We start from the raw sequence: 24787 nt of genomic DNA, 5'->3' as shown, positions 1-24787 counted from the left end.
ACTAGCCCTATCTATATGAGAGGTTTCTCTACCTGTCATCACATCAGGCATCCCACCACAAACATAAGAAACATGTCTTACAAAAGAGTTACTTTGATACAGTAAATAATAGAGGTTTAAACTCTCTTATTCCAAGAATCATAGGAATTGAACCTACCCTTAAGAATTTTACTTTCGGGGGAGCTTCAAGATGGCAGAAAAGTAGTACGCAGAGATCACCTTCCTCCCCACAGATACATCAGAAATACATCTACAGGGGGAACTGCTCCTATAGAATACCCACTGAACGCTGGCAGAAGACCTCAGACCTCGCAAAAGGCAAGAAACTCCCCATGTACCTGGGTAGGGCAAAAGATAAAAGCAAAAACAGAGACAAAGAATAGGGACGGGACCTGCGCCAGTGGGAGAGAGCTGTGAAGGAGGAAAGGTTTCCACACACTAGAAGCCCCTTCAAAGGTGGAGACTGCGGGTGGCGGAGGGGGGAAGCTTCGGAGCCACGGAGGAGAGCGCAGCAACAGGGGTGTGGAGGGCAAAGCGGGGAGATTCCCGCACAGAGGATCAGTGCCGACCGGCACTCACAAGCCCAAGAGGCTTGTCTGCTCACCTGCCGGGGCGGGCGGAGCTGGGAGCTGAGGCTCGGGCTTCGGTCGGAGCGCAGGGAGAGGACTGGGGTTGGCGGCGTGAACACAGGCTGCAAGGGGTTAGTGCGCCACGGCTGGCCGGGAGGGAGTCCGGGAAAAAGTCTGGATCTGCCGAAGAGGCAAGAGACTTTTTCTTCCCTCTTTGTTTCCTGGTGTGTGAGGAGAGGGGATTAAGACCGCTGCTTAAAGGAGCTCCAGAGACGGGTGTGAGCCGCGGCTAACAGCATGGACGCCAAAGACAGGCATGAGACGCTAAGGCTGCTGCTGCCACCACCAAGAAGCCTGTGTGTGAGCACAGGTCACTATCCACACCTCCGCTCCCGGGAGCCTGTGCAGCCCGCCACTGCCGGGGTCCCGGGATCCAGGGACAACTTCCCCGGGAGAACGCACGGCGCACCTCAGGCTGGTGCAACGTCATGCCGGCCTCTGCCGCTGCAGGCTCGCCCCACACTCCGTGCCCCTCCCTCCCCCCGGCCTGAGTGAGTCAGAGCCCCTGAAACAGCTGCTCCTTCAACCCCGTCCTGTCTGAGTGAAGAACAGACGCCCTCAGGTGACCTACATGCAGAGGCGGGTCCAAGTCCAAAGCTGAACCCCAGGAGCTGTGCGAATAAAGAAGAGAAAGGGAAATTTCTCCCAGCAGCCTCAGGAGCAGCGGATTTAATCTCCACAATCAACTTGACGTACCGTGCATCTGTGGAATACCTGAGTAGACAACGAATCATCCCAAATTGAGGAGATGGACTTCGGGAGCAAAGATATATATATATTTTCCCTTTTCTCTTTTTGTGAGTGTGTATGTGTATGCTTCTGTGTGTGATTTTGTCTGTATAGCTTTGCTTTTACCATTTATCCTAGGGATCTGTCCATCCATTTTTTGTTTTGTTTTACTTAAAAAATTTTTTTTCATAATAATTTTTTATTTTAATAACTATATTTTATTTTATCCTCTTTCTTTCTATTTTTCCTCCCTTTTATTCTGAGCCGTGTGGATGCAAGGCTCTTGGTGCTGCAGCCAGGAGTCAGTGCTGTGCCTCTGACGTGGGAGAGCCAACTTCAGGACACTGGTCCATAAGAGACCTCCCAGCTCCACATAATATCAAACAGCGAAAATCTCCCAGAGATCTCCATCTCAACGCCAAGGCCCAGCTTCACTCAACGACCAGCAAGCTACAGTGCTGGACACCCTATGCCAAACAACTAGCAAGACAGGAACACAACCCCATCCATTAGCAGAGAGGCTGCCTAAAATAATAATAAGGCCACAGACACCCCAAAACACACCACCAGACGTGGACCTGCCCACCAGAAAGACAAGATCCAGCCTCATCCACCAGAACACAGGCACCAGTCCCCGCCACCAGGAAGCCTACACAACCCACTGAACCAACTTTAGCCACTGGGGACAGACACCAAAAACAACGGGAACTACAAACCTGCAGCCTGTGAAAAGAAGACCCCAAACACAGTAAGTTAAGCAAAATGAGAAGACAAACACACAGCAAATGAAGGAGCAAGATAAAAACCCCCCAGACCTAACAAATGAAGAGGAAATAGGCAGTCTACCTGAAAAAGAATTCAGAATAATGATAGTAAAGATGATCCAAAATCTTGGAAATAGAATAGACAAAATGCAAGAAACATTTAAAAAGGACCTAAAAGAACTAAAGATGAAACAAGCAATGATGAACAACACAATAAATGAAATTAAAAATACTCTAGATGGGATCAATAGCAGAATAACTGAGGCAGAAGAACGGATAAGTGATGTGGAAGATAAAATAGTGGAAATAACTACTGCAGAGCAGAAGAAAGAAAAAAGAATGAAAAGAACTGAAGACAGTCTCAGAGACCTCTGGGACAACATTAAACGCAACAACATTCGAATTATAGGGGTTCCAGAAGAAGAAGAGAAAAAGAAAGGGACTGAGAAAATATCTGAAGAGATTATAGTTGAAAACTTCCCTAATATGGGAAAGGAAATAGTTAATCAAGTCCAGGAGGCACAGAGAGTCCCATACAGAATAAATCCAAGGAGAAATACACCAAGACACATATTAATCAAACTGTCAAAAATTAAATACAAAGAAAACATATTAAAAGCAGCAAGGCAAAAACAACAAATAACACACAAGGGAATCCCCATAAGGTTAACAGCTGATCTTACAGCAGAAACTCTGCAAGCCAGAAGGGAGTGGCAGGACATATTTAAAGTGATGAAGGAGAAAAACCTGCAACCATACTCTACTCAGCAAGGATTTCATTCAGATTTGATGGAGAAATTAAAACGTTTACAGACAAGCAAAAGCTGAGAGAGTTGAGCAGCACCAGCTTTACAACACATGCTAAAGGAACTTCTCTAGGCAGGAAACACAACAGAAGGAAAAGACCTACAATAACGAACCCAAAACAATTCAGAAAATGGGAATAGGAACATACATATTGATAATTATCTTAAATGTAAATGGACTAAGTGCTCCCACCAAAAGACACAGATTGGCTGAATGGATACAAAAACAAGACCCATATATATGCTGTCTACAAGAGACCCACTTCAGACCTAGAGACACATACAGACTGAAAGTAAGGGGATGGAAAAAGATATTCCATGCAAATGGAAATCAAAAGAAAGCTGGAGTAGCAATTCTTATATCAGACAAAATAGATTTTAAAATAAAGACTATTAGAAGAGACAAAGAAGGACACTACATAATGATCAAGGGATCGATCCAAGAAGAAGATATAACAATTGTAAATATTTATGCACGCAACATAGGAGCACCTCAATACATAAGGCAAATACTAACAGCCATAAAAGGGGAAATCGACAGTAACACATTCATAGTAGGGGACTTTAACACCCCACTTTCACCAATGGACAGATCATCCAAAATGAAAATAAATAAGGAAACACAAGCTTTAAATGATACATTAAAGAAGATGGACTTAATGATATTATTAGGACATTCCATCCTAAAACAACAGAATACACATTCTTCTCAAGTGCTCATGGAACATTCTCCAGGATAGATCATATCTTGGGTCACAAATCAAGCCTTGGTAAATTTAAGAAAACTGAAATTGTATCAAGTATCTTTTCCGACCACAATGCTATGAGACTAGATATCAATTACAGGAAAAGATCTGTAAAAAATACAAATACATGAAGGCTAAACAATACACTACTTAATAACGAAGTGATCACTGAAGAAATCAAAAAATACTTAGAAACAAATGACAATGGAGACACGACGACCCAAAGCCTATGGGATGCAGTAAAAGCAATTCTTGGAGGGAAGTTTATAGTAATACAATCCCACCTTAAGAAACACGAAACATCTCGAATAAACAACCTGACCTTGCACCTAAAGCAATTAGAGAAAGAAGAACAAAAAAACCCCAAAGTTAGCAGAAGGAAAGAAATCATAAAAATCAGATCAGAAATAAATGAAAAAGAAATGAAGGAAACGATAGCAAAGATCAATAAAACTAAAAGCTAGTTCTTTGAGAAGATAAACAAAATAGACAAACCATTAGCCAGACTCATCAAGAAAAAAAGGGAGAAGACTCAAATCAATAGAATTGGAAATGAAAAAGGAGAAGTAACAACTGACACTGCAGAAATACAAAAGATCATGAGAGATTACTACAAGCAATTCTATGCCAATAAAATGGACAACCTGGAAGAAGTGGACAAATTCTTAGAAATGCACAACCTGCGAAGACTGAATCAGGAAGAAATAGAAAATACGAATAGACCAATCACAAGCACTGAAATTGAAACTGTGATAAAAAGTCTTCCAACAAACAAAAGCCCAGGACCAGATGGCTTCACAGGCAAATTCTATCAAACATTTAGAGAAGAGCTAACACCTATCCTTCTCAAACTCTTCCAAAATATAGCAGAGGGAGGAACACTCCCAAACTCATTCTACGAGGCAACCAACACCTTGATACCAAAACCAGACAAGGATGTCACAAAGAAAGAAAACTACAGGCCAATATCACTGATTAACACAGATGCAAAAATCCTCAACAAAATACTAGCAAACAGAATCCAACAGCACATTAAAAGGTTCATACACCATGATCAAGTGGGGTTTATCCCAGGAATGCAAGGATTCTTCAATATATGCAAATGAATCAACGTGATACACCATATTAACAAATTGAAGGAGAAAAACCATATGATCATCTCAATAGATGCAGAGAAAGCTTTTGACAAAATTCAACACCCATTTATGATAAAAACCCTGCAGAAAGTAGGCATAGAGGGAACTTTCCTCAACATAATAAAGGCCATATATGACAAACCCACAGCCAACATCGTCCTCAATGGTGAAAAACTGAAAGCATTTCCACTAAGATCAGGAACAAGACAAGGCTGCCCACTCTCACCACTCTTATTCAACATAGTTTTGGAAGTTTTAGCCACAGCAATCAGAGAAGAAAAGGAAATAAAAGGAATCCAAATCGGAAAAGAAGTAAAGCTGTCACTGTTTGCAGATGACATGATACTATACATAGAGAATCCTAAAGATGCTACCAGAAAACTACTAGAGCTAATGAATGAATTTGGTAAAGTAGCAGGATACAAAATTAATGCACAGAAATCTCTGGCATTCCTATACACTGATGAAAAATCTGAAAGTGAAATCAAGAAAACACTCCCATTTACCACTGCAACAAAAAGATAAATCTAGGAATAAACCTACCTAAGGAGACAAAAGACCTGTATGCAGAAAATTATAAGACACTGATGAAAGAAATTAAAGATGATACAAATAGATGGAGAGATATACCATGTTCTTGGATTGGAAAAATCAACATTGTGGAAATGACTCTACTACCCAAAGCTATCTACAGATTCAATGCAATCCCTATCAAACTACCACTGGCATTTTTCACAGAACTAGAACAAAAAATTTCACCATTTGTATGGAAACACATAAGACCCCGAATAGCCAAAGCAATCTTGAGAACGAAACACAGAGCTGGAGGAATCAGGCTCCCTGACTTCAGACTATACTACAAAGCTACAGTAATCAAGACAGTATGGTACTGGCACAAAAACAGAAAGATAGATCAATGGAACAGGATAGAAAGCCCAGAGATAAACCCACGCACATCCTTATCTTTGATAAAGGAGGCAGGAATGTATAGTGGAGAAAGGACAGCCTCTTCAATAAGTGGTGCTGGGAAAACTGGACAGGGACATGTAAAAGTGTGAGATTAGATCACTCCCTAACACCATACACAAAAATAAGCTCAAAATGGATTAAAGACCTAAATGTAAGGCCAGAAACTATCAAACTCTTACAGGAAAACACAGGCAGAACACTCTATGACATAAATCACAGCAAGATCCTTTTTGACCCACCTCCTAGAGAAATGGAAATAAAAACAAAAATAAACAAATGGGACCTAATGAAACTTCAAAGCTTTTGCACAGCAAAGGAAACCATAAACAAGACCAAAAGACAACCCTCAGAATGGGAGAAAATATTTGCAAATGAAGCAACTGACAAAGGATTAATCTCCAAAATTTAAAAGCAGCTCATGTAGCTCAATAACAAAAAAACAAACAACCCAATCCAAAAATGGGCAGAAGACCTAAATAGACATTTCTCCAAAGAAGAAATACAGACTGCCAACAAACACATGAAAGAATGCTCAACATCATTCATCATTAGAGAAATGCAAATCAAAACTACAATGAGATATCATCTCACACTGGTCAGAATGGCCATCAGCAAAAAATCTACAAACAATAAATGCTGGAGAGAGTGTGGAGAAAAGGGAACCCTCTTGCACTGTTGGTGTGAATGTGAATTGATACAGCCACTATGGAGAACAGTATGGAGGTTCCTTAAAAAACTAAAAATAGAACTAGCATACGACCCAGCAATCCCACTACTGGGCATATACCCTGAGAAAACCATAATTCAAAAAGAGTCATGTACCACAATGTTCATAGCAGCTCTATTTACAATAGCCAGGACATGGAAGTAACCTAAGTGTCCATGAACAGGTGAATGGATAAAGAAGATGTGGCAGATACACACAATGGAATATTACTCAGCCATAAAAAAAACGAAATTGAGTTATTTGTAGTGAGGTGGATGGACCTAGAGTCTGTCATACATGTGCAGTAAGTCAGAAAGAGAAAAACAAATACTGCATGCTAACACATACATATGGAATCTAAGAAAAAAAAAAAAGGTCATGAAGAACCTTTCTTCTTCAAGACGGGAATAAAGCCACAGACCTACTAGAGAATGGACTTGAGGATACGGGGAGGGGGAAGGGTAAGCTGTGACAAAATGAGAGAGTGGCAGGGACATATATACACTACCAAACATAAAATAGCTAGCTAGTGGGAAGCAGCCGCATAGCACAGTGAGATCAGCTTGATGCTTTGTGACCACCTAGAGGGGTGGGATAGGGAGGGTGGAGGGAGGGAGATGCAAGAGCAAAGAGATATGGAAACATATGTATATGTATAACTGATTCACTTTATTATAAAGCAGAAACTAACACACCATTGTAAAGCAATTATACTCCAATAAAGATGTTAAAAAAAAAGAATTTTACTTTCCTCATACTACCACCTTATAGTACATTTTATAGTAAGGTCTGCTAAGTAAGCTATTAGGCCCAGACCCCAAGAATGTTGGTTTATATCCTTCCAGAACTAATAAGCCCCATTGTTTTTACTTTCATTCTACTGACCGTCATCTCAGGAACCATAGTTGTAGTAACAAGCTCACACTGGTTAATGTTATCCCCATTCTAATAAAAAAATTAACCCATAAGCTATAGAAACATCCCACAAATATTTTCTAAAACAACCCACTGCACCAATACTACTATAATGGCTATAATTATTAATCCAATATACTGTGGTCAATGGACATTACAAAAATCTTTAATCCAAAGCATCCACCATCATAATAATAGCCCTTGTCACAAAATTAGGGCTTTCCCCATTTCACTTCTGAGTGCGTGAAGTAACACAAGGCGTTCCATGAACAGCAGGCCTGATGCTAGTAACATGACAAACTTGCACCCCTATCAGTTTTATACCACGTCTCACCATCCATAACCCTAAACATACTATTAATCATAGCTATATTATGAATCATAATTGGAGGCTGAGGGGGACTCAACCAAACTCAACTACAAAAATTATAGCCTGGGGCTTCCCTGGTGGCGCAGTGGTTGAGAGTCTGCCTGCTGATGCAGGGGACACGGGTTCGTGCCCCGGTCCGGGAAGATCCCACATGCCGCGGAGCAGCTGGGCCCGTGAGCCATGGCTGCTGAGCCTGCCTGTGGCGTCCGGAGCCTGTGCTCCACAACGGGAGAGGCCACGACAGTGAGAGGCCCGCGTACCGCAAAAAAACAAAAAACAAAACAAAACGAAAAAAAACCCCCAAAATTATAGCCTGTTCATTCATCAATGGCCCATATAGGATGAATAATTGTTATTATAATGTATAAGTCAACAACAGAAATTCTAAACATACTAATTTATATCATGATAACACTATCTTCTTACCATTTATGGCCAGCTCATGTACCAGAAACTATCATTATCACACACATGAAAGAAAACAGTTTCCATCACAATCCTTACCCACACCACTAAAGGATCATTAGGAGGTCTCCCACCACTATCAAGGTTTTTATCCAAATGAATAATTACTAGGAGATAAAAAACGAGAACATTCTACCAACACTAATAGCCATCAGAGCACTACTTAACATATATTTCTACATGCAGCTAATATACTCCACATCACCAACTATATTCCCTTCAATAAACAACATAAAATGACAATTCCAACATACAAAACAAATAACCTTCCTATCATTACTAATTGTAATATCTACACTGTTACTACCTGTAACACACATTTCTATCAGTGCTGGGCTAGGAATTTAGGTTAGTTTAGACCAAGAGCTTTCAGAACCGTAAGCAAGTATAATTTTCTTAATTCCTGAAAATAAGCATTGCAAGACTCTATCCTACATCAATTGAATGCAAATAAAACATTTTAATTAAGCTAAATCCTCACTAGATTGATGGGCTTCCACCCCACGAAATGTTAATTAACAGGGAAATACTGTAATCAACTGGCTTCAATCTATTGAATACTTCTCCCGCCTTCCCCCCACCCGCCAAAAAAAAAAAAAAAAAAGATGGGAGAAGCACAGGCAGAATTGAAGCTGCTTCTTTGAATTTGCAATTCAATTTGTTGACTGAACACAGGGCTTGGCAAAAAGGGGGCTCAATCTCTTTCTTTAGATTTATAGTCTAATGCTAACTCTTTACTTATGTTCATAAACTGCTGACCATTTTCAACAAAGCACAAAGATATCGGCACTTTATATTTACTATTTGGTACCTGAGCTGGAATAGTAGGCAACACCTTAAGTCTATTAATCCATGTTGAGCTCTGCTAACCTGGAGCGCTCCTTGGAGATGACCAAATCTGTAATGTAGCCGTAACAGCCCCTGCATTTGTAATAATTTTCTGTAGAGTTGTACCCATTATGATTGGAGGGTTCAGAAATTGACTTGTCCCACTAATAACTGGGGCACCTGATATAGCATTTCCCTGAAAAGTAAGATAAGCTTTTGACTACTTCCCCCATCATTCTTACTCCTACTCCCATCATCAACAGTAGAAGCTGGTTCTGGTACTGGTTGAAGTGCATATCCACTTCTAGCCAGCAATCTGACCCACACAGGAGCCTCTGTTGGCCTAACCATTTTCTCCTTAGGTTTAGCAGATGTCTCTTCAATTCTTGGTGCTATTAATTTTATCACTATGACAACTACAAATTGGCACTTGCCGTCTACCTCTACAAGGATTATGAGCCGCAGCAGCTGCTGACCTTTAATACCTGAAAGGATTTCAGGGTGAAGATAGGAATGAGGCACTCTATGCCCTGGGAAAAACTGGAAGAACAGGTCTTCAGACAGATATTTTCAGGAGAAGATTTTATGAGTCCAATTCTTGCATCTCCTCGTATCTAGAAAAGCACTAAAATCCTTCATGGGTGACTTCGCTCCTCGTGACTAGCAGAATCCTTCTGCAAAAAAATATGTGCTTGATCGCATGTACTCCCCCTGCACCCAAATCACATATATACTGACCTTCCCCCTACCTCTCTGGAGCGGTTTCTCAGAGCTATCTGAAATGCTGTCTCCCCGGCTATAGTCCTCATTTTGCCCCAAAATAAAACTTAACACAGAACTCTCACACTGTGCGTTTTTTTCAGTCAACAACTATAATCTTTACTATAAAGCCAGCAGACATATCTCAGTACCAAACACCATTATTTGTTTGAGCTGCCCTAATTCTAGCCATATTACTATCATTATCACTCTCAGTTCTAGCAGCCGAAACTACCATATTGTTAACAGAAAGAAATATAAACACTACTTTCTTTGGCCCTGCAGGAGGAGACCCAATCCTATACCAACACCTATGCTGATTCTTTGGTCACCCTGAAGTCTGTTATTTGTAGCCTACCAGGGTTTGGAATAATCTCACATATTACATACTATTTAGGACAAAAAGAGCCTTTCGCATATATGGGAATAGTGTGAGTCATGTCCACTGGCTTTTTAGGACTTATCTTGTGGACCCATCATATGTTTACAGTAGGGATAGATGTCAACCCATGAACATACTTTACATCAGCTAAAGTAATTATTTCTATCCTGACAGGAGTAAAAGTATTTAGCTGATTAGTAACTCTTCATGGAGGTAATATTACATGATCTCCCACTCTATTATGAGCTTTAGGCTTTTTCTTTTTACAGTAGGTTGTGTAACAGGAATGGTCTTAGCTAATTCATCCCTGGACATCGTCCTCCATGGTACATACTACGAAGTAGCACACTTCCATTATGTAATGTCAATGGGAGCAGTGTTCACTATTTATTTATGACAAACATTCCACATCCAGCTTCCTCTCTAGGCAGAAGTTCTTTGAGACGATGCCGTTTGCCTTGGCCAGTCGGAGAATGGAGTCATCTGACTCACCCATCTTGCGAATGGTCCCGCAGATAGCGTAGGTTTTAAACTGGCTGTTGAACCTGCCTGTCACCTTGTCAACCTCGGCCACTTTCATCTGGATGGACACATGGTCCTTGGCGCTGATGACGCGGTTGCTGGCGGAGCATTTCCGCAGCATGTACAGGTCCACGAACTCGCTGGCATTGCTCTGCATGTTGAGGGAGCGTCTGGTGGCACCACAATGAGTGTGAGCGCAGGAAAGAAAAGCAGCAGTGTTCACTATTATAGGAGGCTTCATGCACTGATTTCCACTATTCTCAGGTTATACACTTAACACGAGCAAAAATTCCCTTCATTGTTATATCAGCAGTAGTAAATATGATCTTCTTCCCGCAGCACTTTCTTGGCCTTTCAGGGATGTCACTACATTACTCCAACTATGCTGATGCACACACAACATGAAATCTTTCATCTATAGGCTCATGCGTCTCATTAACGGCAGTAATGCTAATAATCTTTATAATTTGAGAAGCCCTTGCATTCAAATGAGAAGTCTCAGTAGAGTAACAACTACTAACCTACAATGGTTACATGGATGCTGTCCACCATATCCTATGTTTGAAGATCCTAGTTATGTAAGTTTAAAATAAGGAAGGAAGGAATCGAATTCTTTTCAACCAGTTTCAAGCCAACACCATGACAATTGTCTTTCTCAATAAATGAGATAAAAATAAGTTATGTAACTGCATCAAAGTTAAATCACAGGCAAAAATCTTGTATATCACTATGGCACATCCATTTCAACTAGGCTCTCAAGATGCAACGTTACCTGTCATGGAAGAACTTTTACATTTTCATGATCCCACATTAATATGCATTTTTAAAATAGAACTTAACTAATATTGACAACTAAACTGACTCATACACGTACACCAGATGCACAAGACAATTTGAACCATTTATCAGCCATCATTATAATTGCCCTATTATCAGTATGAATCCTTTTCATGATACATGAAATCAGTAACCCTTCCCTAACCGTAAAAAACTATGGGCCATCAATGATTCTGAAGCTATGAATACACAGATTATGAAGATTTTAATTCTGACTCCTCTACAATTCCCACATCAGATCTAAAACCAGGAGAATTATGACTAATAGAAGTCAACAACCGAGTAGTATAGAGCTAGTCATCAAGTATTAGTTTCAACGGAAAATGTTTTACACTCATGAGCTATACCTTCTTTAGGCCTAAAAACAGCTGCTATCCCAGGGCACCTAAATTAAAGAACTCTAATCTCGACAGGACCAGGCCTATGCTGTGGACAATAATCAGTAGAAGTTGTTTTCCTCTGTTCAAAGACAGGACAGAGGGAGACGGCTGAGATGTGTGGTGAATTCAGAGCCCATGGTGGATGCGCTCTCCAAGCCCCAGGATAGGAATGGGGCCTCTGGGGTCCCAGGCCACCTGCCACACCCTCCTGAGCGGGATCTTGGGAACATTCCGTGTCAGTGATGAGGTGGTCCGAGCACTAGTCATGGCCCTGATGCTGTGTCCTATGAGGGCCCCATGCTCTTGGGATCATGCCCCACACTGTGGGTCTGCCCTGTAGGGTCCTTCCTGCCACAGAAGCAGAGACCCCCCAGCAAGCAGCCCCCTCCCCAACAGGCAGGAAGAGGGCAGGGGAGCAGGGCACCAGAGGAATCTCACTCAGACACCAGCATCCCAGGGGTGCCAGCGGGGACAGCCATGACACAGATGAGGCACAGCTCAAGGGACAGGACCAGAGGGCCCCACAGGCAACTGGTCAGGTCCCAGCTCATCTGTGCCCCGGACACCCTGTCCCTAAATGCAGATTCTTCAGATGCAAACAGGCAGACCTTCAGACTGAAAGTCAGCCCTTCCAAAATGACCTATCAGCAAACACTGCAGGATTCCACTCAAATGGGGGCCCTAGAGTCGACAACTCATGGACCAAAGTGGACGGCAGTGCTGGGGCTGCAGGAGGGGGCTGGCAGTGAGACTTTCATGGTTGTGGAATTTTGGTTTTATAAGATGAAAAGTTCTAGGTGATGGCTCCACAAGGTGAATGTAGCTGATACCTTGGAAACATGCACTTAAAATGGTGACGATGGTAAAGGGTATGTGATGTTTAATTTCACTTAAAATAAATTTCTAAAGTGATGTCTTATTAACTGAGATTCCAATTTGACTCCCCTTTACACAAATGTGTGAGGCCCAAGCACCGTCCTACACCTCTGGGGCCATCATTGTACCCTCACATGGCACGTGGGGGGACCATTCTTAGGGGCCTAGTCTGTGCTACCTGAGCTGTGTCCAGGGGAACCCAGACAGTGGTGATCCCCATGGTTTAGATATGATATATGATATGCTGTGATATTAATATGATACCACTAAGGGCTGTCACTCAGCAGAACATGGAGCAGCAACCCACTCAAAGGTACCCGTCTCCATATGAACGTGCCAAGATTAAGAGGAGAAAAGGGTCCATAGGTTAATCAGGGCAACACCCTCTATTAAGTTGTTAGAAATCCCAGAAGGGAAGAGACACACTGCAGGCAAACAGCAGATATGGGGTCTCCCCCTGCACACGAGACTGACCCATACAGATGGGGTGAGACCCACACAATCCCGACCCCACACCTGGGGACACACAACCACAGTCTCCAGGGTGATCTCACCTCTGCAGACCCTGTACCTGGGGTCACACGTCCACACTCACCAGGGTGACCCCACCTCCTCGGACCCCACACCTTGGGGTCACACGTCCCCTTGGTCAGGACACCATGGCTGTGCTGGCTGAGCCCCCAACATGGGAAGGAGCTGGGTCCCCGGGCCCTCCTGGGACTGTAGAAAGAAGTGTAGGATCCATCTCCTCCCCCCACGCCAGTCCCAGAGAAGTCAGTCCCCTCCTCTTTTCATTTGGGTTCCGTGCGATTTTCATTGTTTTTAAAACTTTCATGCTACAGTTGAACACACTACCTTGGTTCAGACAGGCTCGGCCCTTGCCCCCCTCTCTGAGGTGTTGAGAAACTCACGAGACAGCGGCACTGAAAGAGGAGGGGCAGGTCCGGACTCTGTGGAGCGGAGACGGTCGGCTGGAAGGCGACCGCAGGGGCACGTCTCATCTGCTGCGCTTCGGCCTTAAGCCGCGATCCACGGGCCCAGCAATCAACTCGCCAGGTGACCCTGACTCTCTCCTTACCCTGTATGTGCTGGTGAACTGGAATCATTACCACAGAGCCCACCTGAGGAGTCTCCATGAGCCCCAGGTAAGGTGAACCTCACAGGGCTAAGGACCAAGGCCCTCACCACAGCACTGACCCCGGGGAGGGCCGTGAACCACACTCAGAGCAGAGGCTGTTACCCAGACAAGCCCGCCTCAGCTCCAGACCCCAGACATCTGAGCACGGACATTCAGACACAGGCATGGAGCTTCCCAGAACTGAGGCCAGGCCTGGTGTCTACCTAAGAGCTCCACATCCCCCCTGAGGCTCCCAGGACTGAGGCCAGGCCTGGTCTCTACCCAGGTCTCCACGTCCGCCCTGAGGCTCCCAGGACTGAGGCCAGGCCTGGTCTCTACCCAGGTCTCCACGTCCGCCCTGAGGCTCCCAGGATTGAGGCCAGGCCTGGTCTCTACCCAGGTCTCCACGTCCGCCCTGAAGCTCCCAGGACTGAGGCCAGGCCTGGTCTCTACCCAGGTCTCCACGTCCGCCCTGAAGCTCCCAGGACTGAGGCCAGGCCTGGTCTCTACCCAGGTCTCCACGTCCGCCCTGAAGCTCCCAGGATTGAGGCCAGGCCTGGTCTCTACCCAGGTCTCCACGTCCGCCCTGAAGCTCCCAGGACTGAGGCCAGGCCTGGTGACTACCCAGGTCTCCACGTCCGCCCTGAAGCTCCCAGGACTGAGGCCAGGCCTGGTGTCTACCCAGGTCTCCACGTCTGCCCTGAAGCTCCCAGGACTGAGGCCAGGCCTGGTCTCTACCCAGGTCTCCACGTCTGCCCTGAAGCTCCCAGGACTGAGGCCAGGCCTGGTGACTACCCAGGTCTCCACGTCTGCCCTGAAGCTCCCAGGACTGAGGCCAGGCCTGGTGACTACCCAGGTCTCCACGTCTGCCCTGAAGCTCCCAGGACTGAGGCCAGGCCTGGTGTCTACCCAGGTCTCCATGTCTGCCCTGAAGCTCCCAGGACTGAGGCCAGGCCTGTTGACTACCCAGGTCTCCATGTCTGCCCTGAAGCTCCCAGGACTGAGGCCAGGCCTGGTGTCTACTCAGGTCTCTACGTCCTAGTGCACACAGAACACAGTCAGGTCTAAATGTTCTCGTTGCAGACAGCATATGGTCAGATCTAAGCATATTCAGTATACACAGAACATGGGAAGGTCTAAACCTACCGTGTAGACAGAACTTGGCCACCTTTAAACTAGCTTAGGGCTGCTCTCCCAGGAGGCACAGGTCACACACGTGGGGTCTCTCATCTCTAGACAGGGGCTCACCCTCTTGTGGGAACCAGGATGTACACATCTTGGAAAACGTCAGACTCCACACTTCACCCACATCAGGAAACTGAACAAAATCTTTCTGTCATCAAACATTTCAACGTGTGAAACAAAAACGATACCAATTTCTCTGGCCACGTGATGGCCAGGATCCTGGAGTAAGCCAGGAACTTCTTACAGTGTGGCCCAGTCTCCTGCAAGGACAGACCAGCAGTGGCCTGATTCCAGTGCCCCGGGCTCCTATCAGGAGGCGGCCGCACTGGAAGCCCAGGCAGGACAGTCCATCCCGCCATCTGATTTCAGGTGGAGCACGTTCAGGGCAGCCAAGAGCATCACACTCAGGTCCTGCTTCCCAGCAGCAGGGAGGGCTGATGGCTCCTGGTCAGGTGGCTTCGTGTACCAGGGATGATGCCCAGAGCGTGTACCTCGCTGTCTCTGAAGGAAGAACAGGGGGAAGAGGTTGGGGCACAGAGGCCATCCAAGTGGAGGACGAATGGATAAACCCTCCTGTCTGGGCATCAGGACCCTCCCAGGAAAGAGGCGCTAGCCCCATCCAAGTTGGGGCCACACTGAGCGATGGGAACACAGGACCTAAGTTCAGGCCCTGGAGGCCAGGGCAACAGGAGGGGTGCACCCTGGCCGGGTTCTCCAACTGTGACTTGTAGCTTAAAGGGGACCTGGGGCAGATGACTGAATGTAATGGGGGCCTCAGGTGGACCCTGAATGGGACTTAATGAAGGTGTGAAGGACTTTACTGAGACAGTTACAGCCATCAGAAGACAGACTCTGTGTTAGGACATTCTGCTCCATTCATTTAAATGCCCGAGATCCATGACCTTTACATGGCTACATAGGATCATCTGAGCAGATGCGTGCTGACGTTATTTGGGGCCCAATTCAGCCTGTAATCAACTTGCAAGTGGTTCTGGCAAACACACACAGGTGTACACACATGCATGCACAGGCACACACCCTAACGTATGCACGTGCACAGCACAAATATATGCATACACTAGCACATGAAAACACGTGCACACGCATACATAGCACACATATGCCCATGCACATACTAACGAGTGTGTGCAAACGCACAGATGCCCATGCACATGCGCAGCACATGTATACACACATGCACAGGCACAGCACACACACAGGGAATAAAGTAAATACTATAAAGTATTAATTCCCAAAAACGAGTGAAGCTCATATGTATTTTTCCCTTTTTCTTAGCTTTGATGTTTTTCAAAATAAAAAGTTTAAGAAAAAGTTAATGGTAAATAACTTTTGATTCATAGGACTTTCTGAAGTTATTCCACAAATATTTATGATGTGAGAAATTAATGTACATATTACTTGTGTCCACTTGACGGATGAATGGAGAAGCAAACCATGGTCCATCTATACAATGGAATGTCCTGCAGCCTAAAAAGGAAGGCAGTTCTGACACAGGCTGCAGCAGGGATGAACCTTGAGGGCATTATGCTCAGTGACGTAAGCCAGACACAAAAGAACAAATGATGTTTGATTCCACTCATACAAGGCCCCTAGAGCAGTTGGATCCATAGAGACAGAAAGTAGGATGGTGGGCTCCAGAGGCTGGGGGAGGGGAATGGGGAGTTCATGTGTTTAATGGGAACAGTTTCAGTTTTGCAAGATGAAAAAGTCTGGAGATGGATGGTGGTCATGGTTACACAACAGTATGAATTACTTCATGACCTTGAAAGGTGCACTTAAATGGTTAAGATGGTAAATTGTAAGTTATGTGTATTTGACCACAGTTTTTAAAACTTTTTAAAAAAACAACAGGAAATAGTCCATGAATGCAACAAGATGCACAACTTTACTAATAACCCAGGGAATTAAAACCATAAGAAAAAACTATGCACACACGTACCAGACCGGCAAACATGAAAGACACTGTATCAAATATCAGCAGGATGTGGAGCAATGGAAAGCCTAATACATGGCGAGGATGCACCCACTTCTGAAACAATCCGGCCTCAGATAGTGAAATCCGTGCACACAGGGACCCACAGTGCTGCGCCCAGTTAAATACACACCCACGAGCACCACACCAGGACACATAGCCACAGGAGCCAGAGCCAAAACCAACTTGAAGGCCATCACAATTGGATACAGAAATGAACTATGCACGCTCATATGAAGGAATATTCCACAGCAATTATGTTTTAATTTAAAGTTATTAAAAACTATAAAAATTATTTTAAAAAACTATATCCACAAGATGAAAGAATCTCATGGATACAATGTTGAGCCACCACGAGCAACAAAGCAACACGTGCAGTAAACGTGTGTACAGAGCTGGGAACTAGGCAAAGCTGGGCTGCGTTATTTATGGATGTGTGCCTGGGGGTAAACTCTGAGGACAAGATTACTGTCACAGGATTGGGAGAACAGCTGCCTCAGTGTGGGGAGGAGGCTTGACAAGGGAAGGGTACTCCTGGGTGCCCACTCGTCATGTTCTATCTCTTGATCTTTATGATTATTCTTTACTTGTATATATAACAAATTTTTTTTCCTTTGGCTACACTGCATGGCTTATGGAATCTTAGTTCCCCGACCAGGGCTTGAACCTGTGCCCTCAGCAGTGAAAGCACAAGTCCTAACCACTGGACCACCAGGGAATTCCTTACATGTATATAACATAATTATTAATATTAAAGTTTATCATTTTTGTTTATAAAGAACAGGGGCCTCCCCAACAAAGTAGACGGAGGCCTGCTTCTCCCAGGGAAGCAAAGTAGGATGGTTTCTACCAGTGAAATCTCGATGCCGTGGCTTCTTCAACCATCAAGCCTGATGGCAACTCCCGTGAGTGAGGCACTGGGGCCATGACACTCAGAAGGAGGCTCTGGGACCTCAGTGCTGGGTCACGGCCTCTGAGGAGCCCACCCCTCCTGGTCAAACCTCTCGGTCATTCTGTGCATGATGCCCTTGCTTTGGTTGCTCTGGCACAGTTCGGCTGTCACCACTGCTGGGAGAGAAAGAAGAAATGTGCAGATGAAAGAAGCGGGGTTCAAGCTGACCCACCTCCTGCTACGGAGATGATGCCACCGTTTCTAAGAGAGGACGGCGGGGCCACAAAATCCAGCCTCACTGGCTGAGGTCTAACCATGCTAGGGCCCACGTGTCTGATGCCATGGGGAGAACTTCATGAGATGCCCCCAGACTGCCTGGTTGGATGTAATGGGGCTTTCAGACATGCAGGTTCTGTCTGACCTCACAAAACTGGAGCCTCCAGGTTTTCACCTTTGATAACTTCGTTGAGATTTAATTCCCATACCACGCAATTCATCCATTTTAAGTATAAAGCTCAGTGGTGTTTTATATATTCACAGGGTTGTGCAACCATTCACACAATCCATTTTAGAACATTTCCACTGTCTCCTCCAAATGCCCACCCCTTAGAGGTCACCCCTCATTTCCCATGGCCCCGACATAACTGATCCACTTTCTGTCTCTATGGATTTGCCTGTTCTGGATGTTTTGTATAAATGGAGCAACACGCTAATTGTCCTTTTGTGTCTGGCTTCTCTTGCTGAGCATCATGTTTTTGAGGTTCATCCATGTTATAGCCTGTGTCAGTGCTTCACTCCTTTTCATGGCTGAGTAATATTCACTCCCTCTGCTTTTAACTCTATAATTAATTTTGACTCCCTGCCCACACTGCATAGGACCAATGAGAAGTTTACCTTCCATTATTCTTGGGGCATAACCTGCACTTTTAACCAACACCCAGAGGTCCTGTGCAGAGGCCGAAAGCCCAGCCCTACCTGGTGCACAGACACTCCATGTGACCAGATCCCAGTAGGAAGGGCAAGATGGGCCTGCATGCTTAGGGGGCCAGCGCCCTATGGTCTCACTCATGGCGACTGTCTACTTGGAAAGGACTGAGGCTCCAGGGGAGGGTCCTTCCTGCCTCTTCCAGCTTCTGGGGGCTCCAAGAGTCCCTGGACTTGTGGCTGCATCCCTCCCACCTCTGTCTCCATCTTCATGTGGCTCCTCCTCTGTGTGTCTCCCCTCATTTTATAAGGACACAGTCACACAGGATTAGGGCCACCCTAATGCCCTTGTATTACCCACTTACAAAACCAGGTCCTACTTCCAAATGAGGTCACGTCCTGAGGCCCTGGGGTCAAGATGTGGATGTCTCTTTCCCTGGGGGGTACACAATCCCCCTTCACTCTGAAATAACAGATCCCATAGGACCGGTGTCCTTATCAGAAGAGGATATCAGGACACAGAGACACAAGATGCACACCCAGGACCACACGAGGTGACCAAGACTCTCCTCAAGTATATCTCACCCAGGTCCCATCCCTGGCTTCAACCCTGGTCCCATCCTTGCTGGGCCTGCACAGCTGAGTCTCAGCAAGAATCCTGCCGAGTCTGTGAGGAAATGACGGCACCAGAACACACCACCCCAGAATGTGCTTCTTTGGCATGTGGGTAACTTTGATCTAAAGGCTACTGAGAGCCAGCAGATGTAAGAAAAGCTCTAGATCAAGGCACAAGCTTTCCTCCTGCAAAGGAGCTTCACATTTACAGAGGAGATGCCCACTGAACAAACCTCACTAAACACCCTTGTTCACTGTGGTTTCCTGGCTGCCTTTCTGTAATTTACTCCCCTGAAAAGAAGCCCAAACCTCTTTCTTTGAACAGTCCAAGATGGGTGACCAGCCCAAGTTCTATTCACCCTTGGGGTGATCATCACCGGTTGCCCCCGTGCGTATGTGTGACACAGGTCACCCCAGATACCTGATCGGTTCCTCACCCCCCACCTCCCCTAGGTAATGCCTGATCGCAAGGATTCTGGTAGGTCAGTTTAGTCAGAATCCCCGATGACCCCTGATGTCTACTCTTAGCAAGTGTCCGTCGTGACCCCTTCATTCTGCTCACCAATTGTAAACCCCTTGCCCTCGGGGAATTCAGGATGGAGTCCGGTTCTATACAGGGGCTCCTTTTCCCCCATTGCAATAGCTTCTGAATAAAATCTGTTTTTGCTGCTTTAATCACCGTCTGGCTCAGGTTCTAATCGAAAGAGGACACAGGAGGAAGAGAAGATGTCTGTCTACAGGCCAAGGAGGGAGACCTCAGGAGAAACAACTCTGCCCACATCTTGAACTCAGAGCTCTAGCCTCCAAAACCTGTGAGACAATAAATGTCTGTTGTTTAACCAACTGGTCTGCAGTGTTTGTTATGGCAGCCCCAGGAAACTCAGACACCATTCTCTATAGAGAAGCGGTGAAGAGCTGGGTTTGCATCTGAGCTCCACCAGTCACCCCAGCATCCATGCCCTGATTTCTCACCTGTAATATGGGATTGGTGATAGTGCCCGTCTCACAGGGTTGGAGGGTGGATTCCGTGAGCTAAAGCGTGTGAGGACCTCAGAACTGAGGTTCATGATAACCATGCAGTGTGTTGGTCATCACCCCGACATTTCGGACCCTCTCCTCTGAGGGGGAAAAGTTCCCTCTAGTCTGGAGGAGGCCCATGCACCAGGACCATCTCCAGCGGTTAGAAACTCTCTGTATATAGCTGAAGAGGATCAGAATTTGCCACCCCAAACATACCACTTTGGCATAAGGGTCATTTTGAGCCAAAGGCAATTGAGAAGCAGCGAAAAGAACTCTGCCCTTCCCCATCTGCCTTATCCCTTTGTCAGGATGTCCCCCTCCCTCTCCTGTACCAGGAAGGGGAGAAGAAATCTTATCGTCTGAGAAGGTTCCGACTTCCGTCTGCGGAACAAACCTCACTAAATCATGTTTGTCTTCCGTTATTTCCCATTTATTTACCGTCCCACAACTTACGGCCATTAGAAGCTGAAACCTGTTTTCCTTTGTCTTGTCACTTCTCTACTAACTTATCACACTTGGTTAAAATGGCACATAAGTCTTTTAAGTCTGTCTCTTTGGGTCTCCACTTCTTTTTTGTGAAGGGCTCTGTACACAGACATAATAAACCTCTTGCTCCTGTTAATCTGTCGTTTGTCAGTTTAATTTGCTGATCTCTGGTACAGAACATAAGCGGGTAGAGGAAAAGTTTTTCCACCCCTACACGGCACTGAGCACACCAACAGCCAACCCCCCGTTGGTTCTTGCTTTGCCTCAGCAGCAGCAGAGACCATACCTCTCCCCATCTATGAGAGATACTCAACTAGCACCCCGCCTCCATCTTCCCTCACAGCCTGTCCTGTGGCTCTCTCAGCTCACGCCCTGTCTCATAAATGACCACCCCCTAGGAGTGAGCATGGAACCACAGACCACTGGGGGCATGTGACACTCAGACAGCAGGTGTCCAGGTGGCTGGAGCTCGACTCTGCCACGCAGCACACATGGGAGTGATTGCATCCTGGTGCCATCCAGCCACGATGGCCCACACATTCCCCCACACAGGTCTCAGGCCAGGGCTCAGACCCCCAAACCCCACCCTCAGGACTCTGCAGTGTGGGATGACTGCACCACAGGGCCCCCATGTGGGAGTGTGGTCGGCTCTGACATAGGGACACACACATCTGCTGTCCTTATTAGGAGAACAGGGGTGGGTCTGCATCCCTCCCAACCACCCACCCTGTCACACCTCCTTCGCAGCCAAATGGAGTACTGACCCTCCTAGATCCTATTCCAGTTGGGCCAGGTCTCAATGATTCCAAACCGAGGGGCTCAGGTGACTCCTGGGTTCTCACAGGGATTCCCCATTTTGCTTTTTAAGGGAAAACCACTGAGTTTCAAATGAAGGAAACCAGAACTCATCAACCCAAAATGTGCCCATTTGGCATAAGGATTATTCTGAGCGGAAGGCCACTGAAAACCAGCAGATGCAGGAGAAGCTTTAAGAACAGGGCACATCCAAAAAAGATGTTAAAAAAGAAAGAACAGGGCACAAGCTTTTCTCCGTAGAGGAAATTCACCTTTATAAAGGAAATGCCCACTTGTAGCGACCTCTCCTTCTCCCATAGCTGGAAGAGGAGGCATCTTAACAATTCTCATCAATGGACACAGCACCGACTTGAATCTGCATCACCGCCACTAAACACCCTTGTTCACCGGGCTTTCCAGGCTGTCTTTCCATAACTTACTCTCCCCAAACCCCTTTCCTTTGTCCAGTCCAAGATGGTATTTAAGTCCTCAATTCTCACTGCCCCCTTGAGTAACATTTCTTCATCAACTTCCACATGGACATATGTCATGTGATCTTTCATTCTCTTGTTAGTCTGTCTTTTCTCAGTATTTTTTTTTCTCAGTTTAACTTCTGGGTTCCAGGCACTGAACCCGGAAGGGGAGAGGGCACTGGAAGTGGCTGCCACCTATCGTGAAAGCCATATTGGAATCTTCAAGAATGGCGTGAGTGGGTTGTTAAACACAGCCAGTGTTAGAAACTAACTTACCCTACAATTGAATACACTATATGAAGAATAAAGGCAGCAAATTCTAAAAACTCACCACTATCCCTGTAGACTTCGCTGGCCACGTAATGCATCGATTACTGTCTCTGCTCGGGCTCTTACTCCCTCCCGCCCACAATGTGTGTGGTGGAAACGTTCGCTGGGGATCTTCCCAACTCCGCTCTCAGGAACATCACGTTGGAAACTTGAAACTGGCCACCGTGGGAATATCTACACCACAGAAATGGCAAATGCCACAAATGCCACAGTCTTGGTTGGCTGTTTTGTTGATGGTCTAGACTTAGAAAGTGATGGGGAAAGTGTGACATGTGCAGACCAGATGCACAGCTGTGTGTCTGCGGTGCTGCACTGTAATGACTGAGAGAATATTCTTCCACATCCAAAACCCAGGATGCGATTCAGTAGAGGCTGTTGACATCAAGGAGGAAAAAATGAGGTTCAGCTCAGTTGGGTTCGTAGTCTTATTCCTTAATTACAAGAAAATACCAAAGAATGTTTGTGACGTCAGGACCACTCTCGTGTGTCAACTGGGGGACCACGCGTGGCTGGGAAATGGGAGCTGAGCAAACATCCACAAAAGCATCCGTGAGGCCCCAGGTTCTCTGGAATCTACACCAGAGTCCTGTCTACTAGTATATTTTGTGAATTGTGTACTATACAGCCTGTGTATCAGTTTAGCTAATAAACATATATGCCCATATACGCCCTTTTGGGGGAGCCCGTTGACAATAGAGGATTGTGTGTTATCTGTTATTACATGATATCAGCATATTATCATCTTTGTTATCTGTGTACCACCGTCCTTCACATCAGCTTTTAAACTGTGCACACATGCTGGTTCTTTTCCCTGGAGAGCCAGGTCCTGACCATTGGCCAGCATGCCCCTGCCCTTGACCCTGTCACCACCCCTCATGGAACCTGGACCCTGAAACATCAGCTGGACTTGCACCCAAGACATAAGTGTCCAGGGGTATGGATTTTCTAGACTTTCACCTGAATTCCACGACTTGCTGAATTGGATAAATACAGCCATTTTGCACACTCGGATGTCAGTGAGGGCAGCGGGCAGAGCTCCTACGAGACGGAGGAGGAGGAACACAGCGTGTCCAACCGGCAGGTCCACAGTTAGGGCTGTGGTGAAGCCAGGCGTGGTTCTCACAAGAGAACCAGACAAGGATGCTGTGCTCCAGCACATCCGCATCTGGGCACCATCACTGCGGGAGGAAGGATCACCTTAAGAGACCTCAGCCTCACTCAGGCCTGAGTGAATGAAGGAATGAACAAATGAAGGAAGGGAAGGGCAGTGACCGAGCAGGGGTCCACAGGGACCCCAGCCCCTTTGCCAGAGAAATTCCAGAGTCACTCCCAATAGGGAGCTCGCTTGACACTTGCATTGCAGGCCCTGGACACATACTCCTTGACCCCAACCACGAGTCTGTTGAGTGAATGAACAAACATCACCCCCAGATACAGTCACAGGAGCCCCTACATTTAAGGTCACCCCTGTACCTTATAGGCACACAGACACTTCTACCTACAAGATTCAGCGTTCCTCCAAGAAAATCCAGCTAAAACATGAACCTGAAAATGGAGAGATCCCCCTTCCCTGTACCTACCTTGTACCTCCCCTAGGCCCCCCGATCTGTTCAGCATCCTCAGGGCTGCACACCTAGTCAATCTGTCTGTGACTAATATCAGCCGTAGCTGTTCCAGAAGTGGGAGTGGTGGTGGTCATTGCTCCATTACTAGCATATTGCTTTGCAATTTTTTTTTTTTTTTTTTTTTGCGGTAGGCGGGCCTCTCCCTGCTGTGGCCTCTCCCGTTGCAGAGCACAGGCTCTGGACGCGCAGGCTCAGCGGCCATGGCTCACGGGCCCAGCCACTCCGCGGCATGTGGGATCCCCCTGGACCGGGGCACGAACCCGTGTCCCCTGCATTGGCAGGCGGACTCTCAACCACTGCGCCACCAGGGAAGCCCTGCTTTGCAATTTTAATCCTCGACAAAGTAAAATAATTCCTGGGGCCTCATCTACATTGAGACAGAAAAGAAAACAGCCATCCACAGTGCAGATGAATTCACAAAGCAGGCTGGGGAACTCAGTTCCTACACAGCCCACCTGGGACTCAACACTGGGCAGTATAAGAGCAAATCTAAAGTCAAACCTCGGGTCTTCA

The 24787-nt window shown here is 46.0% G+C and overlaps 1 protein-coding gene across 1 annotated transcript; it reads right to left on the bottom strand.

Moving 5' to 3' along the window:
• Positions 1 to 10595: 10595 nt before the first annotated feature.
• On the bottom strand, positions 10596 to 10883 carry LOC308623858 (small ribosomal subunit protein eS21-like; the record flags this gene model as incomplete). The annotated part of the gene is made up of 1 exon (XM_081246628.1): positions 10596 to 10883. One exon carries the CDS (start codon positions 10881 to 10883, stop codon positions 10596 to 10598), a length of 288 nt encoding a protein of 95 aa, XP_081102754.1.
• Between the last annotated feature and the right edge of the window lie 13904 nt (positions 10884 to 24787).

Source organism: Mesoplodon bidens (assembly GCF_964165515.1).
Source record: "Mesoplodon bidens genome assembly, chromosome: 1".
Classification (NCBI taxonomy): Eukaryota; Metazoa; Chordata; class Mammalia; order Artiodactyla; family Ziphiidae; genus Mesoplodon; species Mesoplodon bidens.
This window is presented reverse-complemented; position numbering and strand designations above follow the sequence as displayed.